The sequence below is a fragment of the Cyanistes caeruleus genome, chromosome 6 (assembly GCF_971803275.1).
Source record: "Cyanistes caeruleus chromosome 6, bCyaCae1.hap1.1, whole genome shotgun sequence".
NCBI lineage: Eukaryota > Metazoa > Chordata > Aves > Passeriformes > Paridae > Cyanistes > Cyanistes caeruleus.
In genome coordinates, this window is record NC_141706.1 from 41,985,285 (window position 1) to 42,007,862 (window position 22,578).

The 22,578-nt window shown below is 38.6% G+C and overlaps 1 protein-coding gene and 1 long non-coding RNA gene across 40 annotated transcripts in view; one reads left to right on the forward strand and one right to left on the reverse strand.

Moving 5' to 3' along the window:
• The window catches only part of HECTD1 (HECT domain E3 ubiquitin protein ligase 1), a 64,696-nt gene extending 46,741 nt beyond the window's left edge, over nt 1-17,955 (reverse strand). For 23 of the 38 annotated variants that reach the window (XM_086894457.1, XM_086894451.1, XM_086894458.1 and 20 more), the window contains exons 1-2: nt 13,755-14,014; nt 11,422-11,698 (exon numbers count right to left, since the gene is read on the reverse strand). In XM_086894457.1, the coding sequence (XP_086750583.1) occupies nt 11,422-11,561 (140 nt within the window). In that variant the 5' untranslated portion in view covers nt 11,562-11,698; nt 13,755-14,014. Of the gene's footprint in view, nt 1-11,421; nt 11,699-13,249; nt 13,446-13,754; nt 14,043-14,331; nt 14,436-17,715 lie in introns of those variants that run through there. The other 15 variants (XM_086894452.1, XM_086894436.1, XM_086894431.1 and 12 more) reach the window with 9 other exon arrangements.
• LOC111930875 (uncharacterized) lies at nt 14,015-22,354 on the forward strand. 2 transcript variants are annotated; one of them, XR_015288446.1, is made up of 3 exons: nt 14,015-16,215; nt 17,476-17,573; nt 17,669-22,354. It is a non-coding gene; the product is annotated as an uncharacterized LOC111930875 (long non-coding RNA). The 2 variants fall into 2 exon arrangements; XR_002865354.2 differs by lacking the exon at nt 17,476-17,573 and having other exon boundaries at nt 14,457-16,215; nt 17,669-20,780.
• Nucleotides 22,355-22,578: the final 224 nt, after the last annotated feature.

A 22,578-nucleotide genomic window follows, 5' to 3' on the forward strand; every position in this document is an offset into this window, starting at 1 on the left:
CCTCTCACCCAGCAGCACCCCCAAGTCCTGCTGGGCAGGGCTGCTCTGATCTGTCCATCCCCAGCCTGTGCTGGTACCGGGGGTTGCTCTGACCCAGGTGCAGCACCAGCACTTGGGCTTGTTAAAACTCATGAGAATCCCATGTGCCCACTTCTCAACCTTGTCCATCCCCCTGGAGGGTACCCCACCCTTCAGGTGTGTCAACCACACCACTCAGCTTGGTGTCATCTGCAAAGCTGCTGAGGGTGCAGTCAGTCTCTTTGTTTATGTCTTTGATGGAGATATTAAATAACACTGGTCCCAAAACAGATTGCTGAGGGACACCACTTGTCACTGATGTCCATCAGGACTCTGAGCTATTGACCACTACCCTTTGCATGTGACCTTCCAAACAATTTCTAATCCATCTAACAGTTCACCCAGCAAATCCTTCTCTCTCCAATTTAGAGAGAATGATGTTAGGAGGAAGCCTGTCAAAGGCTTCACAGAAGTCCACATAAATGACATCTGTAGCCCTTCCCCTGTCCACTGACAGAGCCACCCATCACAGAAGGCCACAGGGTTGGTCAGGCAGGGCTTGCCCTGAGTGAAGCCGTGCTGGCTCTCTCAAACCACCTCCCTGTCCCCTGTGTGCCTTAGCAGAGCTTCTAGGAAGATCTGTTCCATGACCTTCCCAGGCACAGAAGGGGGCTGACAGGGCAGTAGTTCCCAGGGTTCTCCCTTCTACCTTTATAGAAGGGTTCAATATTTCCTTTTCCAGTAACTTGGGACAACAGTGACTTTTCATGGGGTGTGACTCAGCAATTGCAAACAGAAAGGTTGTGGAGTCTCCTCTGGAGATATACAGATTACACCCACAAGCACACATAGACCATACAGACAAATTCATATTCTTTTGGCTTGCTGAAGTTCCCTCAGGTCTTATCAGTGTGTAAAGTTCCTGAAAACAAGAAAGCACAAGTATCAGTTCTGTCATTCACACACAGTATAGATCAACAGTTCAGCCTGTGATAGCAGGCAAGAAGGATGAACACATCCCTGGTGCTCTAGTCATGATCTTCTCAAACAGGTGGCTAAAAAATTACAGCATAAAATTGCTTAGCTGTCATTTTGAAGGACTTCAGTCTTTATACTGTAGCTAACTTTTCTATCAATAACTGCATACAAACAAAAGGACACAGGTCAGCTTTTTAGCAATCACCCTTTAATTCCCAAGTCTGGACTAAGCAATGACATGGGTCTCCTGTGGTTGAAACTGTGAGCATCAGCTCTACATTGTCTCAGGGAGAAGAATGTGCCTGTGTGAGTAGTGCCAGAGAAAGAACTAACAGAGGTAGGTGGGAACACCAGCCGCACAATGAGAGATGGGGTGCAACACCATCAGAGCCATGTAGCAGATGCTCAAAGCACACCTCTCCCTTCTGCTCAGGCAGCTCCACTGGGGACTTCTCTGTGCAGGCATTTGACCAATAAAAAGAGAGGGAAAGTGTTACCCTTATTCAGTTGATGGTCTTTATGCCTCAGAATTGTGGAAATTGGTTTTCAGAGCAGCCCTTGAGTCTTCACTCAATCTAACCTCAAGTGAAGGCATTCAAGTGAAAAGGCAGCAGAGGGAAGAGAAATCCACTGCTTACCAGCAGGCCAAGCACAGCACCTCCTCAGAACCAGCCCCTCTTTTTAATGAAGCACCAAGTGAGACCAGCAGGAACCAAAGAGTGAATCAGACAAATCATGTTAAGTATGCAGTACTATTACACCATAATTCCAAAGGTAAATCCTTACTGTCTTTCTTAGGCAAGCCAAAGGACCTAAAACTGCTTCAAATACTGGCTGAGGAAGATTAGGGCCCTTTAGTAATATACTTATTGCTGTTCCAACTAAGACTATGCTCAGAACTAAACTGTATTTTGACAGTATGTCTTTTGGGCAGTAAAACAAAACATTCCAGGAGTGTCCATAACACAGACAAAGGCAATTGAACATTGGACTCACCTTTAGAAAAGAGTCTACATGGGAAAAACAAGGCTGTCAAAACTTCCTGGGACAGAAGGGAAACTGAGGTCAGAGCTACAGCACTGAATGAACTGATGTGACAGGATAGCAACCAATGGTCAGCTTTTAGTACACTTCCATCTACTGACAAATGATGCTTTTGGTTTCCAAGAGAAAAATACACGAATAAACCTGCCATTACTGCAAGCATCAATACCCACCAAAAAAAAAAAAAAAAAGCTAAGTGCATAATTTCTAAATCATCCCAGTATCAAAACCAGGTTCACATGTTGTTTTTATCCAGAAATAATACATCTATAATACATCTCAGAAAAAAAAAAAAAAAAGAAACTCTCACAGAAAAATTCCTAAAGTTGCAGGTGAGGAATCACTGTTCACAATGACCTATTTGCAGTGGAACAAGCAAAAAGATAGTGGGAAATTTTCTTTACTACAGAAAAAGCCATTCTTTAATAGTGTTTATTCTTTCAAATCAGAAAATAATGGCAAATAGGTACCTCCAAAGTTCAGCTTTCTATTCAGGCCCTTCTTCTAATAAACATGAAAATGAAAGTAAGATCTTTTTAGATTTTTATTTCTAGGGAGCTTTATTAATATCACATTGGGCACTTCCTAAAGTACTTCAAATGTGTACTTTGGAAGACTGATTAGGGACTACTTAGTGAATTAATGAGGTCACTCTGTGTTACTCCTTAGTGAAAGACTGACTTCAAGTTAATGAGGTTACTCTACAACCCACACTAGAGCTCTCGCTAATTACTTTAAGTCTTGCAGCTCTCAATGTCCACCCAACTTCATTCCTGTACTGCCCACAGAAGAGCTGCTGTTAGTTACTATCTTCCAAGTTTTCCATCCACCATGGTTCAAAGATCTTGCTGAAAGATAGGTTTGTCCAAAATAGGTAATATTCATTATCAGTATTTCCCAGCTATATTATGATCTATTTATATTAGCATACAAGAGCATTCTCTGTTTCCTGCACTGACTTCAATAAGTAAACCACATTAACAAGTGCTGATTCTAATTTATATTTAAATAAATATATTCATACTTTCAGTCTTAAAATGAGTTATTAGGTTGTAAAGAGCATAATACACAAATTCTTTAATATGCATTCTTTTCTTTGCAAAAAATATACTTGATCTAAAAACCTTTTCAAAATATCATAATCATCTTGATGTCAAGAAAGGCTAAAAAAATTTGTCAGTATAATTGTATTACTACAGAATTTACAGCACCATAATCAGCATTAACTCCACATGCTGACACACTTCTGAATCTTTACACACACACCCACCTCTTTAGGAACAGATATATCCATAGGGATACAAAATTCTTAAATAGCTACAGCAGTAATCTCCTGCCAGTGCTAATCCCTTAAACTCCAATGAAGTGACTCAGCTGATTTTACAGCTTGCCAATGTAAAAAGATACCAAGGAAGTAAAAACAGGCACTGTAAACTCATTTCTGTAATTACATTTCATATTTTAATGCACTTAAAATCCTTAGCTAAAACAGAAACAATAATAGTGAAGACTACACTACTGCTTAAAAAAAAACTTAATGGAAAAAAGACCAGTTCAATTCATCCCCAAAATAGTTAACAAGTACTGCTAGCATTAGGGTGTGTTACTCAATTCCAATGTAACCGCTGGACTCAGTTGATGCGGAGCCCCTGGCATGTGACAAAGCCTTCAGCGAAGCTGCCTGGTCCAAGACATGTGACTTGTGGCAGAAAACCAAGCTCAGCTGCCTGCCAGCAATAGCTGGATCTTTAAATGCATACCATCTGCTGAGACCAGTTAAAAGTGGGAAAATAAGGAATTATATGTGTCTATATACACTACTTAATATATAGTAATTTTAAATAAAAACTAAAATACTTAAGTTAACTCTTATTAATAACAGTTTTTAGGAAAAATATACCAGATAAACATTTACAACAACATGTCACACAACTTTGAAACTTTTATAAACATCCTGCATAACAAATTTTTCTTAAAGCAAAAGTAGTTCCAACTCATGTTTGATTAATGATTGTTTTTCCTTTCTATAGTTCTTTCTAAGGGAAGAGATCTCAGACTTTCTCTCATTGTTTCTTTCACTGGAAGACTGTTTTGTTTCCACATGCAACAAAAACCAGCAGCAGAGTAATCAAGACCATCCATAAGAGAATCCACACACCTGCACTGCCTGTATGTATTCTTCTGGATTCACTACCAAAACACATTTTGCACTGTTTTCATATAACACTTTTACAATACAAATGAAGTCCAGAAAACATCACTCATGTATAAGACTTTAGACACACCATACCATATTTTAAAGGTACAAGGAAAAAGCAACTAAAAATTAACTGGCAATTTAAATACTTTTACCAGAATTACAAAACATTAAAACTTGCACAACTCTGAATTTCTAATTGCAGTCACAGCCTAGGCAAATAAAATTAAGGTGAAGAACTAACAATTCCATCCTGTATTAATTCCAGTAGAAACCCTACTTTATTAAAAACTAAAATAAAGCAATTTAGAACTCAAATCTGACATTTAAAAACACTTTCAAACTTTCTTTTAGCTAAATAAATTACAGAGCTGAACCCTCTTTTGAGAGTTCATTATTAGGCAGGAAGACAATTAGTATTGGACATTTAGTATTCAACTACACATTCAATAAATATCAGTTGTGTAAAATGAAAAGTAAGAAAAATGCCAGCTTCCACAGCATAGATAATTTCTGTATTTCTAAATAAATTATCGCTTGCTTTATTCCTAAATTTATGAAGCATTTGTTGGGCCTTTTGTATTTTTCAGCATCTTATAAAAGCTATGCCATACCTCAAGGTAATAATTCCACGTGTTAGCTCTCCAATCTCCAGCATTTTGTAAATATTTTACAGACACCTAGTCCACAATAGCTGAATAAATTAAAGAATGTGAGTCTACAGGTCTTCCTGCCCATGATTTCCACTAGTAGCAACCTCAAATGTGCAAACAGAAAATGCTTGGAGTACATATTACATCTGTCAACATTTCAAAAGGAAATAAACAATTTAAATAAAAAGTATGATTTTGTATGTGTGCCTAAATATGCACATGTCCCCACAAACTTCTACCAGATTCTCAGGTGCTCTAAAAAAGAACTGACTTACGCAAGAAAACTTCCACTTCCCTATTAGCAATCTACTTAACATCTGTGCTATCTACACCTCTTGTTAGAGGCCAATATTAAAAATCACTTGACCAGTAGTCATGCAAGAAAAGGAAGCCCCTGATTTGAAATTCCTGTAACATCTTTTATTGGTCTCATCCAATCTGTTAGGAGCTGACACTTTCAAAAGTTCATTAACCTGATACCTTCTGCAAATAACATTCTGCACCCATCTTTTGCACAGTACTTGCAAGAATCACTTCAGTTTTATTTCACACACAAAATTCTGAACAAAACAAAGGATACTTGACGATTCCACTAGAAAAAAGATTTTTAAATGCCAGACTAGTAAATAGTGACAATGTGATGAATTGTCTGGACTACCCAGAGGCATGGGCTCATTAAAACAAAATGTGTTTTAACACACACAAATGCCAAGTTACAGACCTCAGTCAAGTCATTGAGCCATACCTAACCAGAAAGCACTCATATCCTTGAAAACAGCTCTGAAGACAGATAACAAAACCCACAGTTACACTACAAAGTTTTGGAAACATCTAACTCAACTTGGCATGTTTAACTGTTAACAGTAGGTCACAGGCACTACTATAAAGAGCATGGATGAAGGCAACACTGGAAAGTATTTCTGAAGAACTTGTAAACTGAAGAACTAGAGAAGGGGAGGAAGATCAAGAGCTGATGAAATGTGTGTAGAGTACATTCATAGTAAGAACACTACTGGCTTTTAATCTAAATAGGAAAAGGTGAACTGACTGCAGTCTACAGATTTCATGAGACTGGCTAATTCTTATGGAAAAGAGCAAGCAAATTTCAACAAAGACAACTTAGGTAGCAGATTCAATAGCAAAAGAGAGGGTAAAATTAGGTAGGACACCCTCTCAGAAGCATAAGCTACACATTATGCTTACATCAAACAAGATGCTCAATCCAGTAATAACCATATAAAATATAAGGGCCAGGACAGAAGAAAGGATGTCTATTTAGACTTAATCTTCCCTTCTGACCTTTGCAACCATTGTGGTTCTCAAAATAAGTACACAAGGTTAATTAATCTCCACAATACCAGCAACAATGAGGCCATAATTCCCATTTCACAAAGAGCGACCAGAAAGACATTAGTATTTTAAAATTCTTATAACTGAAAAACAGAAAAAAACAAAACCCAACAACAACAAAACAGCCCTAAAATCAGGAGTAATTCTAAACATTACATTGTAACAAGATAGCTCCCTGAAAAATACAGAGTACACCTCTACTTCCATCTCAGAAAACCACTCTACAGGATGCTGAAGATCCCACTACATTGGAGGTCACAAAGTAAATTAGTGCTGGTATTTCACTGCTCTGCATTCATTAAAAGAAAAAAAAGCTTAGTAGGAATCACATGAGACTTGCCACTATAAAAGTTATAAAATTTGGGAGAGATGTCTACATTAGTGCACACCAATAATTCACTAAGAACATATGCTTCGAATGGTTTAAAATAATGAAAGCTGTAGTCTATTGTTGACAGCAATACCATTCCTACTTTATTCACTGCTGCACTCCATCACAAAAGTGTATCAATTTTTTTTTTCCTCATGATTATTCCTTCCAATGATCTTTATTTTTTTTCCTTAAAATAACAAAACATGAAACCACCTTGATACCAACAGAGGTATCACCAACACAACACCAACAGAGGTGCTCTCTCAGCCTGCTAGTTTCTCCACAATTGTCAGACCTGTTAAAGGGCACTTGACTCTCTGAATTACAAAGATGCTTTTAAAGGCAGGCCAGATTGTAAATATATTCCTGAAAACCAGCACTTTGGATTCCTATCCCTATCTCTAAAGGAAAAATTGTTTTTGTCTATAGATGTAACTTTGATTTACTCGAGTTTTACAATCCTGATAAAGAAAGGAGAATGTTGTTTTAAGCAGGTAGAGGCAGCTAAAGATAAGCTGTTCCACATTACTCTAACAGTCTCACATCAACAGTGAGTGAGTGAAATTCACTAGAATTTCTTCTTAGACTTGTCAGCAAATACAAGATATATGCCTTTTCCCAAGTGAATAGATATTTTGGAGAAAAAAAAGGTTTAGAGTGAATTAAAGTAAACATATTTGATCTAAAAAATAAACTGAAATTATTTCTATTTTACACATTAGAACCCTAACATATGACCCTTTGTACAATTTGGTTTTATTTGTCAAATGGGCTGGTAACTCCTGATAATTTTTTGCTTACCAAATCTGTTAATGCCAAATTTACAGAGGTAACCCACAGAACAGCCAAAGAGGAAGATGTTTTCTCCTTCTGAGCATTAATAAGGCCTACTTCATCCGCTGTGTAGAAAAGGTTTTAAGCAGGTCTTACTTTGTAATACTTAGGGCCTTAATCTACAAATTTTCATTGTAATTAATTGCTAAGTACTTTTACTCTGACAGACAGCAACAGAAAGCCTGACCAGAAGAGCTCTAATTTTATTTCACCAAAAAAAAGTGAAACAGTCACAGGAGGTGAAAAAGGAATAAATTGAAACACCTGTGTGGAGAAGTGCTACATTTATAATGTGAGATTGCAACTAATAGTCTCTACACACATTTAAACTGTTACAGGTAATTTAAAAGACAAAAGAAAGCCCATAATTTCAATTAAATTTATACTAAATGCAATACTAAACTCCTGTTCAAGTGGATTTAATAGTGCACAGTTTAACTACAATTTGGGACTAACACTTATAATCACAACAGTTTTGCCATTTTTCTCCAACTCAAATACTTAACAAAACCATTTCTCCTCATTCATTAAGTTTCTGTAGTTCAACCAAGTGGTTTTTGCTGCTGTTAAAATGTTAGCCATTCTTCATGCCAAGTGACTAGCAGTGTCTGTGACTCATTATCACCAGAAGATGAATATGCCACTGATTTTTGTAATGTTAACATATGAGTAACTTCCAAAATAACTTAATTGGATGTAATATGTAAATCTGGAAAGAAGTAAAGAAACATCAATTATTTGGCAGCACTAACAATTAATCAGCTGCATACCGTGAAATCTGCTGTGATGCTGCAAGAACTCTGCAAGAACATTATGAAATACACCACCCTGCATGTGGGCCTGCTTCCGGTTTGGAATTGACCTGTAACACTAGTTTCAATATCCAATATTCTTGTACAAAAGCAAATTATTACTGTTATCATGACCTATATCATTCCCCTCAGAACATGTCTGCAAAGTAACGGTGTTACTTTACTGCAAAAATGAAGTGCAAGATTCTGAATCCAACATTTCAGCACTTCTTTTCCCATTCAAATTTGTGCTTTCTTTGCCAAGTAATATTGTGTATTGCCCATAACTCCTTAAGAAAGCAGTATGGAAACTGTTCTGTGGTTTTAGAGATGGTGCATAGCATTCATGTCAGTATTTTTAATGTGGTCTTGTTTCACAGCTTTGCCAGTTCTCACTTTTATTATGCAGCTTTTAATCATCAGATATACTTCACTAAAATGACGGGCTTTTTCTTAGCTTACATCACAAAAGCAAATAATTTCTTACGTAAAAGTGGACTAATACTTAATATTTAAAGTTACTTCTAAGCCGTGAAAAACATCCCATTTCATTCTCCAAGAAACTGTTTTAGAAGTCCATCTCAAAGTTGTTGAATTTCACAGATGAAAAATTTTCTTTAAAGTTTTGTTAACATATAACTAATAGCAACAATTCCAAGATGTTCAAATAACATGCACACAGCATTCAAAAATTTGGAAATGCCGTTCTTATTTAGTAGAAGAAAAAAAGTTTGTAAAGTCTAGAGGCTGGTTTTCTTACCAACAGAAAAATACATCCATATTCTCAATCAGGCATGCACTGAAAATATTTTCAAAATTAGTTCCTGAAAAATGGGGGTTTAGTAGCCTTTCCATCACACAATAAATCTCCTATTTCAGTAAACAGCAATTCCTTTAAAAAACAAGCTGAAAAGGAACTATAAAATATTATCTATTATTAGTTTAGTTATACCCTCTCAGCATGTTACACTTTTTGGCTATTTGAACTGTCATTTGGAAAGACTTTAAAAATACTTTTCAAGATATCATCTGTTTCTTACAGAGCTCCAAGATAAATAAAGCCACCTTGAAATGCAGGCACCCGTAAGCACCTGAGACAACCACTGAGAAGTTGTCCACTGAAGACTTGATACCTTTCTCTGCTTCTCCCATACTTCCAGTTATGCAGTTCCACCTCCAGTGCTCATCAGACACCTCTCTATATGCTGTAACTCACTGTAACAGCAGAAAACTAAAAGCCTTCCTCAGCAGGTGTAAGGAGCAACTTGCACTTTCAGGGAATTAGAGGAGTCCAGTAAGCCCTGACAGTGGCAGGAACAAGAGTATAGTTGGGAGGAATAAAAAGGGTGGATGATAAATGGAAAGAAGGTAATGAACTACCATGTCAGCTCACCAAATACCATGGTAGCCAATAAAAAGTAGCAGTTTCAACGTTATTGCAAAATTCCTTCAACAGGCAGAGAACTTTGGTAACTTCTTCCCCTATTTACAGTTCATTCTCCTCTTTTTGAGGAAAACTTACAAGGGCAAAAGAAACTGAGAACTTAGAAGACGAGTAAAATTAAACTATACCAACACTGAAAAGAAAAAATACCAAATGGCATTTTAAATATTTCTTCTTTCAGACATAAATAATTTCTAAACTACAACAGTGCAATAACAGAACATTAATTATAATAATTTTAAGAAAAAAAGAAGCACTTGGACAATTTAATTCATTTATATTGAAATAAAAGACTGTTCTAAATAAAATGCATAAAACTCACAACTGGTTTGTATTTTTTAAAGCTGACATTTCATTCCTGACTCTCAAATACACAGAAGATAACCTTAAAAATGCTTATGTCTAATTCTACACCACTATTGAACAGAATATCCTGAAGCAGGCAGTTCACCCAGATACATCAGAAAAATTCATTCTTAATTACCAAGTTTTTTTTTTACCATGGTGAATTCTGAGGCTCCCCCAGTATCAGTAGTATGAGGATAGGCAGGGAATCAAATGGATCTCACTACAGTAAGGCTCTTCAAATCAAAATTTTACCTGTAAGCTCACCAAGGCAAAGAACAGGCAGCTTCAACTTCTAAAGCACAGTACAAAATTATGCTCAATGCTCCACAACTACTACAAATTTTAGAGATGTATGAATTTTACATTTCCTGTAACAAATGCAGTCATGAGAAGAGCTTCTAAGATGCAAGTCTGAAAACTGTTTCCTTCATAGCTACAAAACTAAACAGTGTAACCTTCTCAAATGCTTCTGAACATATACACCTAAAAAGCAGGATGTATCTGAAAAAGACTAGCCATATTTTACTATGAAAACAAAGTGAGAGCAATGAAAAAAAAAACCCACACAAAAAGGAAGACAGGCAAGAGCATGAAAATCAGAACTGAAGAAACCAACTAAAAAAGTAAAAGTTGTGATTCCTTACACTTTTGCTACCTCTTCCAGACTAGTGGTGGGCTCCCACAGAAAGAAGTGTAACACAAGCACAGCAATAAGTAACAGAAGTGACTACATAGTCACTTTGTGCCCTGAGAAATATAAAAAAGATTGAGTGCAGGGACTGTGCTATATGACATGCACAAATGCAGTTGAGGAGGGTGGCATGAACAGCAACATGCTCCAAAGAAGGGGCAAAATATTTGTGTGAACAGGAGTTATTTGTGATTTCAGCTTGGACTTACAGAACTCAAAAAAAGCTACTATATCCCATGATAAAAGTACTGTGAGTATGGATGCTTAAATATATCTAGGTGATCATTATAATCCTAGTGCAAAAAAAGTTTTTCTCTACCAAAAAAAATGCCAACCAAAATACACACACACAAAAAAAACCAAAACCACCCCACCCAAAAAAAGAAAAAAATTTAAAAACCCTAACAAACCACCCCACCACACATATCCACATCATTTAATTTAAAGAAATGTATTAAGAGTTGCAGTCAGCTCCTGTGTCAGAGCAGGCACTGCGTATCACCCAAACAACACTACATTTTTAATCAGACAAGGGTACTCCACGTGACATTAACAGAAACACTTGAGTCCAGTGATCTAAACTGAAGTTCAAACTGTAAAAACATCTTTGAGGCTGAAAGTTTCTAGGAATGTTAAATATTACATTCGGCTGCAGAAAGGGGAAAATAACATTCCATAAATGAGAGCCAGGACTACTTACGTTTCAAAACAGCGATCCACGTTGTCTGACATCAGAAGCAGCATGCAGAGCTGTTCCAGTGCTATTAGCTGCATATCCCTTTCATCCCCCTGCCCCATCTGCAGCCATTCCAGCAACGTGTCTGGATCCACATCTGCCATGGTTTTTTATAAAAAAACAAAGCCGCCTCCACTTCAATTAAAAAGTACCCAAAATATCCTTTAATTGTTGAAGCCAGACTAACTTCAGCACAATTAATTTCTCTCTTCAGTCAGCCTCACGCTTTTGCAGTTTTCACCTGGCAAGAAAAAGTAAAAAAAGTAATCATCATCACAATCTTGTTGTTGAACTTTCTGAATTTGCTCCTCTCTAACGTATAGCATATGTTTGGGCTGAATTAAAGAAATTTTCACATGTTTTATCAGCAAATGGGGTTTTTTTTCAAGCTTTATAAGCAAGTAAATAGTAATGAGTTTGTTCTGTTTTGAGGATAACTCAAAATTAAAGCTAGAAGAGTCATGCTTAACCGTTTTGTGTATTCTTAAAGCAAAGAGAAAGAAAGTGATGTCTTGCCCATCCCCCTCTTTTAATATCATCTTATTATAAAGTGTTCAGCTTTATGAGAGATGGATTACCTCCTGATGAAAATACCCAAATACAAAAAGATAATGGATTTCACATTTTAAATAGAAATCCATAAAATAAAGGACTGAGATCTACAATTACAGACTTGCAAAATCTCTGGAAACATTTTATGAATCCTTCATCTCTTAAAATAGCATTCAAATATAAGGAAAATAGACTTTTCATGTCAAAGGATAAAAAATGACAACTTAAAAATCTCTTCCATTTTCAAGAGTTGGAAGTTTGTTGGATTATTTGGGGACTTCTTTGAAAAAAAAAAAAATAATTCATACCTTTCAAAAAAATCCAGTGAATAATTTAAATAATTCACATACATATAAGGAAAACAACATTATTTGCTGGCCCAATGCCACAGTTGTACATGCAAACTGAAGACCAAAAAAGTCCCTTTAAAATGTTAAGATATTTTTGGCATACGTGCCTGCTTTTTACTTTGTGCTTAACAAACACTCAAATTCACCTTCCTTGCCCAAAAACACAATAAACATGACTATTTTCATACAAAAACTAACAGGTTACAAACCAATCTCTCCAAATTAGACATACAAGAAAAATAATACCCTTAAAATACAGCTTAGAGAAGAAGAATTAGTTTATCAAACTGATAGGTAAATATGAAATGCTGGACAGTGTCCCCACAAACAGGGGGGAGGTGATGTGGGAGGAAGAAGCTTAATGTGGACAAAGTCTGCCTACTTGTTTACTTGCTGCTAATGAGTTAATAGTTAAAAAATAACTCCATCAAGGGCATGTCTACAAAAGGGAATCAGAAATTAGTATTATATGAAGAAACATACACTGAATCAGCTGTTTCACAATAGCTTCAAACTCAAAGATGTGACAGAAGTACAACAGATAAGATTTTTATATGATTTAGGACCATAATATTACAGTTCACTCAACTACTGCTTGCCAGTTATATATTTGATGTTATCTTACTCTAAAAAGTAATTTAATATTAGTAAATTGATATTCTGTGTTTTACACAATGCCTATAATTCTCCAAGATGTTTACAGACTGCATTTTCTGCTCTAATCCTATATAAAACTACTTTCAGACAGTAAAAGTGGGATCGTATAATAAGTATTCTAGTTCTCCTAAACACGACGAAATCGTTATTTCCGGGAGCGGGGAGATGGGCGATAGCGAGACAAATAAGAAATCTAAGAGACAGCGAAAGTGGGGTAAGTTCCACGCAGGCACCTGCTGTTCTCACATCCCAGACGGGCTGTACAGGAACCACCGCGCAGAACAGGAGCGTGCCGAGCGGCCGGGACCCCCGGGAGCGCCGCCCCGGAGCAGGGGCCAGGCCGCAGCCCAGCTCATGCCGCGCCGCCCGGGCCTGCTCGCACACAGCAGGCGGGCCCCGGGCCCGCGCGGCGCTTTGGGCCCCTTCCCCACACGGCGCCGCCCGGGGCAGGGGAGGCACCGCCTCCCCCTCCTCGCCGCCCCCGCACGGGGCACCCGGTGGCGTGAGGGGCTCCCCGGCAGCGCCGCCCCGCTCTGCCCCCGGCCTCTCGCACAGACTTCACGGCACCCGCCGCCTCCCCCCCGCCCGCAGCTTCGGCCCGCTCCGACAGGCCCGGGCAGCGACGCTCGAGTTCCCGGCGAGCCGCAGGCCGCGCAGGGTGACCCGGCCTGGCTGCGAGGGAAAGGCGCCGTCTCCCAGAGCGGGCCGGAGAGGCCCCGCGCCACCCCCGCCGCTCACCTTAGCCTCCCGCAGCCTCCTCGCCGGAGCCGAGCCCTCCTCAGCGCCACGCCGAGACCAGGGCAGCGGCGCGGCGGCGGCAGCCCGAGCCCCGCGGCAGGCGGCGGCCAGCGGCATCCATGGCGCTCCGCCCGGCGCGGGTGGGCGGGCGGGGCAGGAGCCGAGCTCGGGGCGGAGCTGAGGCGGCGGAGCGGCCGCTGGGGGCGCTGCGGGAGCCCCGCGGAGAAGGGGCCGCTCCGCGGGCCCGCTCCGCCCGCGCCGCCGCTGCGGAACCGCGAGCGAGGTCCCGGGGAGCCCCAGCCGCGGCCTGCCCGGCCAAGGGCCCTCCCCGGCTCCGGTGGCCTTTCCCTGGCTACGCGGATTTATTTTTTTATGGTTTACAGGCCATTTTATTTATTGCCGTATTCTGATTATTTACTTCAATACAATACCCTTTTACGGTGAAGCCTATACTTTTCAGGGGCCACTGTTGAAAACGCTTTGATGCCCCCAGCAGCTCCGTTAAAGGGATCTGGTGAGCGGATTTAAGCGCCGCAGTGCTTGGTCTCACAGAGCGGAGGTTTTAGGTTGCTCTTACCCATCAGAGAGTTTGAAGTGCTGCAACTACGCCGTGTACCTTGAGACACCTTTTGCAGTAGAATCGTCCGCTCCCACACGTGCTGCAAAATGCTGTGCAATTACCTTGCAAATGATTACAAGACAAAGGAAGCAAACTGCTAGAAATTTAAAATTAAGGATTTTGAAAACAATTCTATTCTCTGTAGTATGACATGTTTTGCAAAGGAATTTAAGCCTATTAATATAAGTACAGTAAATAAGATTATTGTACATTCGAATGTCACTCGTACCGACATCATAGACATTTCCTGTAATTAGGAGGCTAAAACTACACACTGAAGAAAAAGGCAATAGCAGTCATGCTTGGTTAAAACTTGCCGAATGCCAACATTTTTGTTGGTCTGTATTGCAATAACACCTCTAGAAAGTGTTCTCTTTATTGGTGCAGGTTTTATTCAGAAGACAAGAACAGTAGTTCTTTCGTCCCTATTTCTGATTTCTAAGGCAGCTTAGCCTTTCTGTCTTACCACATTACGTCTCTCTTAACTGCAATTTGTTCCAGCCAAGACGAGGTTTACATGTGTATCCTTTGCCTGTGCTTGTCCTTCAGAGGCCAGGAAGACTTCTGATATGTTTCAAGTTAAGGACACAAGGAGGACTGAGTCTGCAGCCTTTTAATTTGGAAACTCGGTCTTTAAGTTTTCATCAGCGCAGAAGCAGCAGAATTAGGCCGTTCTTAAGAGACCTGCATCTACTAAGTGATCCTATTGCATGATGATAGAACAGTTGCCTTCACTTTTTTCGTGAAGAAAACTTTCAGATAAAGAAATAAAATTTTCTTTTGAAGACCAAAGACTTTGAAATCAAACAAAAATTTCACTCCTTTCACAAAAAATGCAGTTTCTGGTTCAGGTGTCTGGTTATTTGTGGACAATGTGAGTATATAAAAATACAGATTAATTTAGGAACAAAATCAAAATTTTAACTATTGTACTTGGAAAGGATGTGAATCATGGATTTAAAGTATTATTAAGCAGGAGTACAAAACTTAAATGCTGGAAATATCTTTCAGTTGCATAGTTATTTCTAAAAGGAGAAACATAAATATTCAATGTCCTGTTGCATGAATTGCCCAATTTCATATATCCTTTTTTTTTTTTTTTTCTTAAAGAAGTACATTGAGCATTACAGCTTCAATCAGGAATCAGGATCTTTCTTCATCTATACAATATTTAAGAGTGCCAGTGATTTTTGCTCCTCGTTATGTGATTTCTTCTCACCAGAACAAATCTGAAAATAATCTTGACCAGATCATTTCCACTTTATTGATTATATACTTCTTACAATATATGTATGTTCATTGACTGATTAATACTTTTTTCCACTGCCTGTGCTGATGGGCAATCAAATTATTTTCTACTCTCTCTGTGTCAAGCAGTACTCCGTTGAAATACAACACAGCAAGTGATGCCCCTGAAGTTACTGTTTCAAACTCCCTCTGCATACAGCACCGAACTAGAACTGCCTCTTCAAAAGTGGCTGCTCTATAATACTTACTAAGAAGGAAATCACTAGCAAGTAAGAGTGCAGTTAGCAGACAAGAAAGACATTAGAATCGCATTTGCATTGAATTACTCACATTCATTTGAATTTTCACATGTATTAAGGTTTGTTCAGACCCCCAAGTTTCCAGCCCATGACTATCGTTCCATTAGTGCTGGGCCTAAGCCTTCTGAGGAAGAACTTTCTGTGGGTTACTGCAGCCAGATGGGGAAGGCAAGTGATGGCATATATTGAAATGACAAGTAATGGAGTTTGACAGTCGTAGCTGCTTTGAAGAAAACCACACTGAGCATTGTGTGAAACTTGCAAAAACAACTCCTGTTCCCTGTGCTTGTGCAAGGTACATATTTTTTATTCAGCTAGAAAATTACTTGAATGCTAGCAGTAGCTGGCACGCACTTCATGTATGACCTTGGCCTAATCCCTTAATCACTGTGTGTCTCTGTTTCCTCCTTTACAAAAGAAGATAGTAATGCTGGAGTCAGAAATGTCTTAGCACTTATGGAACTGTGAGTTGCTGAGGCATGTTACTATATTAAGTCTTAAATAATGCCATATATTTATGACTACACTTGAGCAGACCACACATGTAAGTGACTGACAATGCCTTTGGAAATTAGGCCACATAGGGTCAACGCAGATTGATCTCTGTAGAGTGTTATATTGAGCAATTACCATCATTTTTGCTGAGTATTTACCTGAAAATTAAAACCTGGCTTTAAAAGAGAAAATGTCAGCACAATTACTAGAATAATGTCAGGGACACATGGATAACAGAAAAATGTGCCAAGGGTAGCAAGAATCAGGGACTGGGTTGCAGACAGAGATTCTGAGATGTGTTGTAAAGGACACCCTGCTTGAGACAGCTTCTCAACAAGAAGGCATTGCAGGTGTTCTCAAAAGGTTTTAATTCTCTTGGAAAAGAAGTCACTTTTAGCTAGGATTCCAGAAAATTGTCTCACAATGGGAAAATCCTAAGTGTTTTTTCACTTACAGCTCCAAAAAGAATAACATTTATTACTGCCTTTATATTATATTCAGGCTGGTGTTTTCTATAGAGTTTTAGCTGATAGCAGGACAAATGTCATGGGCACTCTTAATGGCACTGCGTGATAGTAAGGATTGAAAGCTTCAGACTGGAATAATTGGACTTTTGTTATAGAAAATACAAAACTGACCAAAAATCAAGCTGAAATACACCTACAATTCAAACAAAACAAGAAGACTTGGATTCCTTCATATTTTTTTAATTGATACAGCAACTAGAAGCCAGGATAACTGATGTTTTTGTTAGCTATCTGCCTACTTCGGTGTACATGCCAAGCTGATGTTCCTAAAAATATCACTCCTCTGTAGTAAATAGATCAGAGTGTGATATAAGCAGGCCCTGAACACCTCCATAAATTTAAGGGAGTAGTTTATGCTGAAGACCAGAGTTGTGCCCAGTGAAATAAAACTGTTAGGTTATTTATGGATTATTTATTTTTTTGCTTTAACACTCTTATCCCTGCCACCCACACAATAACCTAGATGAAAACACTGAAAGTACCGACTCCTCCAAACCCAAAAGATGAATAATTCCATACATTTCTCTTTTTAGGATGAATATTATACTTCTAAAAAAAAAGTTACTAAATGTTTGCTACACATTTCAAAGCAGTGAGATAAAATATTACAGAAGCTTTCTTGCTATATCAGGTAAAATTTAGTTTTATAGAATTTAAGTATATTGTTAACATTTTCTTACAGAAAACCTTTAATTTTTATTTTTATTTTTATTTTTTTTTTTTCAGAAATGCAATCGTGAAAAGCTTTTTGGATTTAAATCCTCCTACATTACCATAGTCTCTTCTTAGGCACTCCACTGTTGCACAAGCCTGGGGAGCACAAACATAGTGTCAGCGTCTTGACTTTCCAAAAGTAGGTGCCAGCCTTTGCAGGCCCGGCAATCAGCAAACATTCCCGTGCTGCTGCACAGCCAGGTGTGTTTACGAGGTGGTTCTGACGCAAGCCTGCAGCAGGAGCTGGGTGAGAGGTTTCCTCTTTGGGAGGCCAGCTCCTGCAATGACGCGTCCGTGTGGTGAGCACACGAGTGACGCTGACGTGACAAAAATGCCAGTGACATGCTGGTGTTTACTGGGAACGGGGCTGAGTCATTGCTCAGCTAGGAGGACTCCTCCTTAGCAGAGCCTCAGCTTCCTGGAAGCTTCTTCCTCAGTCAGCTACCCTCAGAACTGACTACAGAAGAGCGTGTTTTTCAGAGATCTGCAAATACTCTGAAATTATCTTTCTTCTTCCTGAAATTATTGCTCAAAATCATATGCATTACAGTGCTTTTTCCTAAGTAAACTCACTTATGTGGGTTTTTTTTTTTTGTTTGTTTTGGAATGCTTTTTATTTCAAATTTACTTTTTTGATGTTCTAGGCTGAAGAGTGAGAAGTAAGTAAACTTTGTAGCAGTTAACTACTTTCTACCTCAGTTTAGCTTCAGTTGTATCACTACTTAGGACAGAAAATAGAAATTAAGCTGCCCTTACTCATGTCCCTTCTACCTCCAACTGCCAAGGGAAGACAGAAGTTAGGCAAGAGTTCGCTATTTCAGGCTGCTAGCTCTACCCTGTCTCCGGGTACCATAGGCAACAGCAATAAATCTTGATCCAAGACAAGTGGAAGGAAAGATCAGTGACTCAGATCACAGGACTTCTTGCTGTTTTAATGGCACACACTACGTTGTGACTTTCTGAATCAGAAGGTTAATTAAGATTTGGTATTTGTTCCTCATAGTTCTACTCAGTTGTTAAAAGAGTAAAACACATGTAGTCCTATCAAGCATTTGATGTGTCTCCCTAAAGTCCAATGAAGATTATTAATTAATTTGAATTATTTTGTTGATGAGAGGACTTAAAATAAGAAGGAAGTGTATTTATGACAAAATGATTCTTCTGTATTGTGGGATTAAAAAAATCCATTTTAGAGTTTTATTGAAAAGACTGTTTTACATACTTAAAAGCTTACTAATGCCTTTCACTATTCTTGTAATGAAATTATGCCATATTCACCACCATTGAATATCATGACACACAAAAAGAAACAGTCTCAAGCTTTTAAAATCTGCATTTCTAGATTAATTGCTAATTGAAAAGAACTACATCGTCACACAAACCAGGAAAAATAATCAGAATAGTGTGGTAGAGCATGGCAAAATTCAATAATAGCACTGTCCTAGGGCACATGAGAAGGGCACAAGAAGAAAGTGTTATCATTTACTACTGTAAAGAGGGAAAGTTCCTTGCCCCGATGATGACACTTAGGGAAAATGGGAAAGTGATGTATTTCTGATGGTTTGTTTGATCAGAAAGTTAACATTCTGCAATCTCAATTGAGCTTGGACAGTTGGGTTTGTATGAAAGGTGCCATTCAAACAAATTAAATCTATAGTTTGTTTAGAATTGTTCTAGCAATGTGAAACCAGGTTTCTGCAGATCTTCCAGTCTATACTTCTGCAAGGAAAGAATGTACATTCCTTAAGGACTTTATTAGAGGCAACAAAATGTGTACCAAGTTTTCTCTTCATTAATTTTTATTGATAAATGAAGATCACATTGTGAATATATTGGGATTTGCCCTCTGTTGTAACCTTTGAATTTACTACCAGGCTTCAAATGGTATTAAATAGAACTGGCTGAAAATGGGGTACTGATTCTGCAAACAGGGTAGCTTTTCATTCTCTGCCCATTGCTAGTGAATGCAGTAAATGATGCTGTGGGGATTCCTCCTATTTTCTTAGCTTTTGTTTTCATTTTGTTGATTTTTTTTTAAAACTTCCTTAACAGAAATATTTTTTTTTAAATACCAGAAATAACCCCTAAAGATCAAAGACCTGAAATTCATTCTGTTATGTTGAATGTGAGGAAAACAATGAGAAACTCAACAAAGACATTAAAAACAAATTGACACATTCCTGTTTAGGGAAGATCTTAGAAGAAGCAGGTTGTGAAAGAGAAATTCTTGTGTCTCACATGTCCTTAGAGTAAGCTGTACTAGATTAAACAGCACTTCTAGTGGGAGAAAGTTGTGGATATACAGTTATAAATGTTCCAAACACCATCTTTGCTCACTACATTTCAAACTATGACCCAGGCCAATTAAGGAGACCTTTTTGATCTGATAGTGGATAGCTTTGTGGTAGAGCTGCATTTTTGTAAGAGAATAATAAGTGGCCATGGAAGAAAATTGGTATAATTATCAGATCATTTGCCTAAGAGCTTTCAGTTAACTATCTAACACAAACATAAGGGAAACTACAACTTACTTCTTTTTTAAAGGCATGGCTATTAGCATATTCTTTTAAAGTTTCATCACCTGTGTTTAACTCCTTAGGAGTTCAGAGATCCACCTGATGAGTGAGTAGCACAGGAGAAACTATTCATATCCATTTTTCTTTTTGTACCCAACATTTTACCCATTTTGGACCCACTGACTTATGCTGGTAAAATTGAATATCCATGAAGAGGCCACAGATTACTCCCACAAGTGCATAGGATTTGATATTTCAGTTCCTGTGCCCCTGGTACCAATACCTCAAAAAATGGAGTCAGCTGTAAAGTAGTTCCAGTCCAATTCCAGCCCAAGTTGCCACAGCTAAGCTTTTAATACCAGTGTTCTGATTGACTCTAAGTTATATAAAGTAAGACACTAGCATTATTTTCTTATCCAAGCATATTGCATGTGCTTTTTCTCTCAGTCAGTTTTCTGTGTTACAAGGTTATATTTTTGTACTGTAAAACCTACTGTAAAAGCTCTTTGGGGCTTTTCTGTATGTAAAATTTCTGTGTAAACACTGGTCTCAGTGGACAAAGATAACTTATTAAAATGATGAAGTATTGTGTGTCAATCTTCTTCAAAGCAAGAATGTACTCTACCCATTTTTTCATACAGGGCCAGCCTTTAGATCAGCAGGCCAAATTATCTTTGTAAAGAAATGCCATTCTACAGATGTCAGTAAGGCCTCACCAGTTTAGGCCAGCAGCTAATAGGGCCCTAATACTAGCACTGATTATAGGAGTTTAGCTAAACTGAGTCTACAGAAATTTAAAGTTTTGTACAAGATTCTTAGCTGGCTTGACATTTTAAGGTGAGACCCAGACCCAGATCTAGTGGCAGTTCTGTTCATTTAGAAAGCAGCAAGTTGCAGATCAAAAGAGTGCAAAGACTTGATAGACTTTTTGCTCATATTTCAGTGAGAAGCACCATTGAGATTGCCTCTTGCAAGTTAATATAAAGGGAGCATTGGACAGTTATTTTGATAGAGAAATGTTATCTGCTTACAACATGTTCTCAAAGTAAGTGGTGTGCTGCACTGACAATGTCAGCAGTTATTTTAGAGGAGAAACATTTGTCTGTGTCATTTTTGCAGTAACATTTCACATACAACAATTAGTCTATGTCCCAGTCCCCACTCTGATGAGAGAAGGAATAGCCTGGGGCTGCTGAATCTTATGCTAATGATTCCCAATTCCCAACTATTTCACAGTGGAGGACCAGTGTCATTGACAGACATTTTAAATATTGAAAGGCCCCAGTGAAGATTCAGGCCTCACTGTACATATGAGATAGATGACATCTCCACCTCAGAATTAACAGTAAAAAGAAAATTCAGACAAAGGCTACAAAACAGATCAGAGACTAACACAGCCCATGCTGATAAGATGCTCAGTAGTTTAACTCCAAAGTCTCCATATTAGTGGTCTCCCAATTCTATTGCACTAACTCTTTTGGTTGTGCAAAGAAAGCCAAGAGGAAACCTGCATTTGCACTTCTATAGGGATCATGGCTGCAAGCTAGCCTGCACTTCCTGGCCATGGGGTGACCCACAGACAAGGAATATGCACCTAGAGGAAAGGATTCTGTCTCAGCACTGGAAAGAAAGGGAGCACAGCTGGAGTGAGGCTGGCCTTCCCAATGTCACACCAAATCAGGGCTTCTTTCCTTATTGGGAAACTTACAAATCAAAGCCAGAATCCAGCCCCATCTCAGAGGCAGGGCTGGTAAGATTGCCCAACGTTTAGCAGTACTTGTAACTTGATAGGAAAGCAGTAAGGAATGTTTTGAGAAAAACAGTTCATCACTGGCCACAGAAGTTATATGAAAATATACTTGCAAGTTATCTCAAACAGGTAACCTTAGGAAGCAGGCTTAAGACTGACATTTGGAGGTAAATTCAGCCCTCCATAACAGTGTTGTATACCACCAATGTATGAAATTCAATCAGTAGGTGCTTGTGCATGTAAATGTGGGCAGAAATTAACCCAAAAGGACATTGGAGGGACTTCCTCCTGTGGTGTTAGGCAAGAAAGATGAGATCTTTGTGTTCAGTGTCTGGTGCCTCATGTATAGGCAGTTCTTTAGCAGAACTCTGCTGTAGCAATAGAATATCCAGTTTTAAATAATAAAGATAATAAAGATAATGAAGACTTGAAGAATGTAGCCCTACCTACTTTTCTTCTGTACTTTGATAAACAGTTGTGGTAGATACTGATACCCTGGTGTCTCCTAAAACGGTTAGAAGATGCAACCATCAAACCATTCTCAACTGTAAAATGATAGTTTTGTGTCTCCTATAAACTAAATATCGGACTCCTTACTGCCTTCCAGTATTAACCTGTACCTAACTGCACCAAAGGTGACGTTGTGCTCTCACACA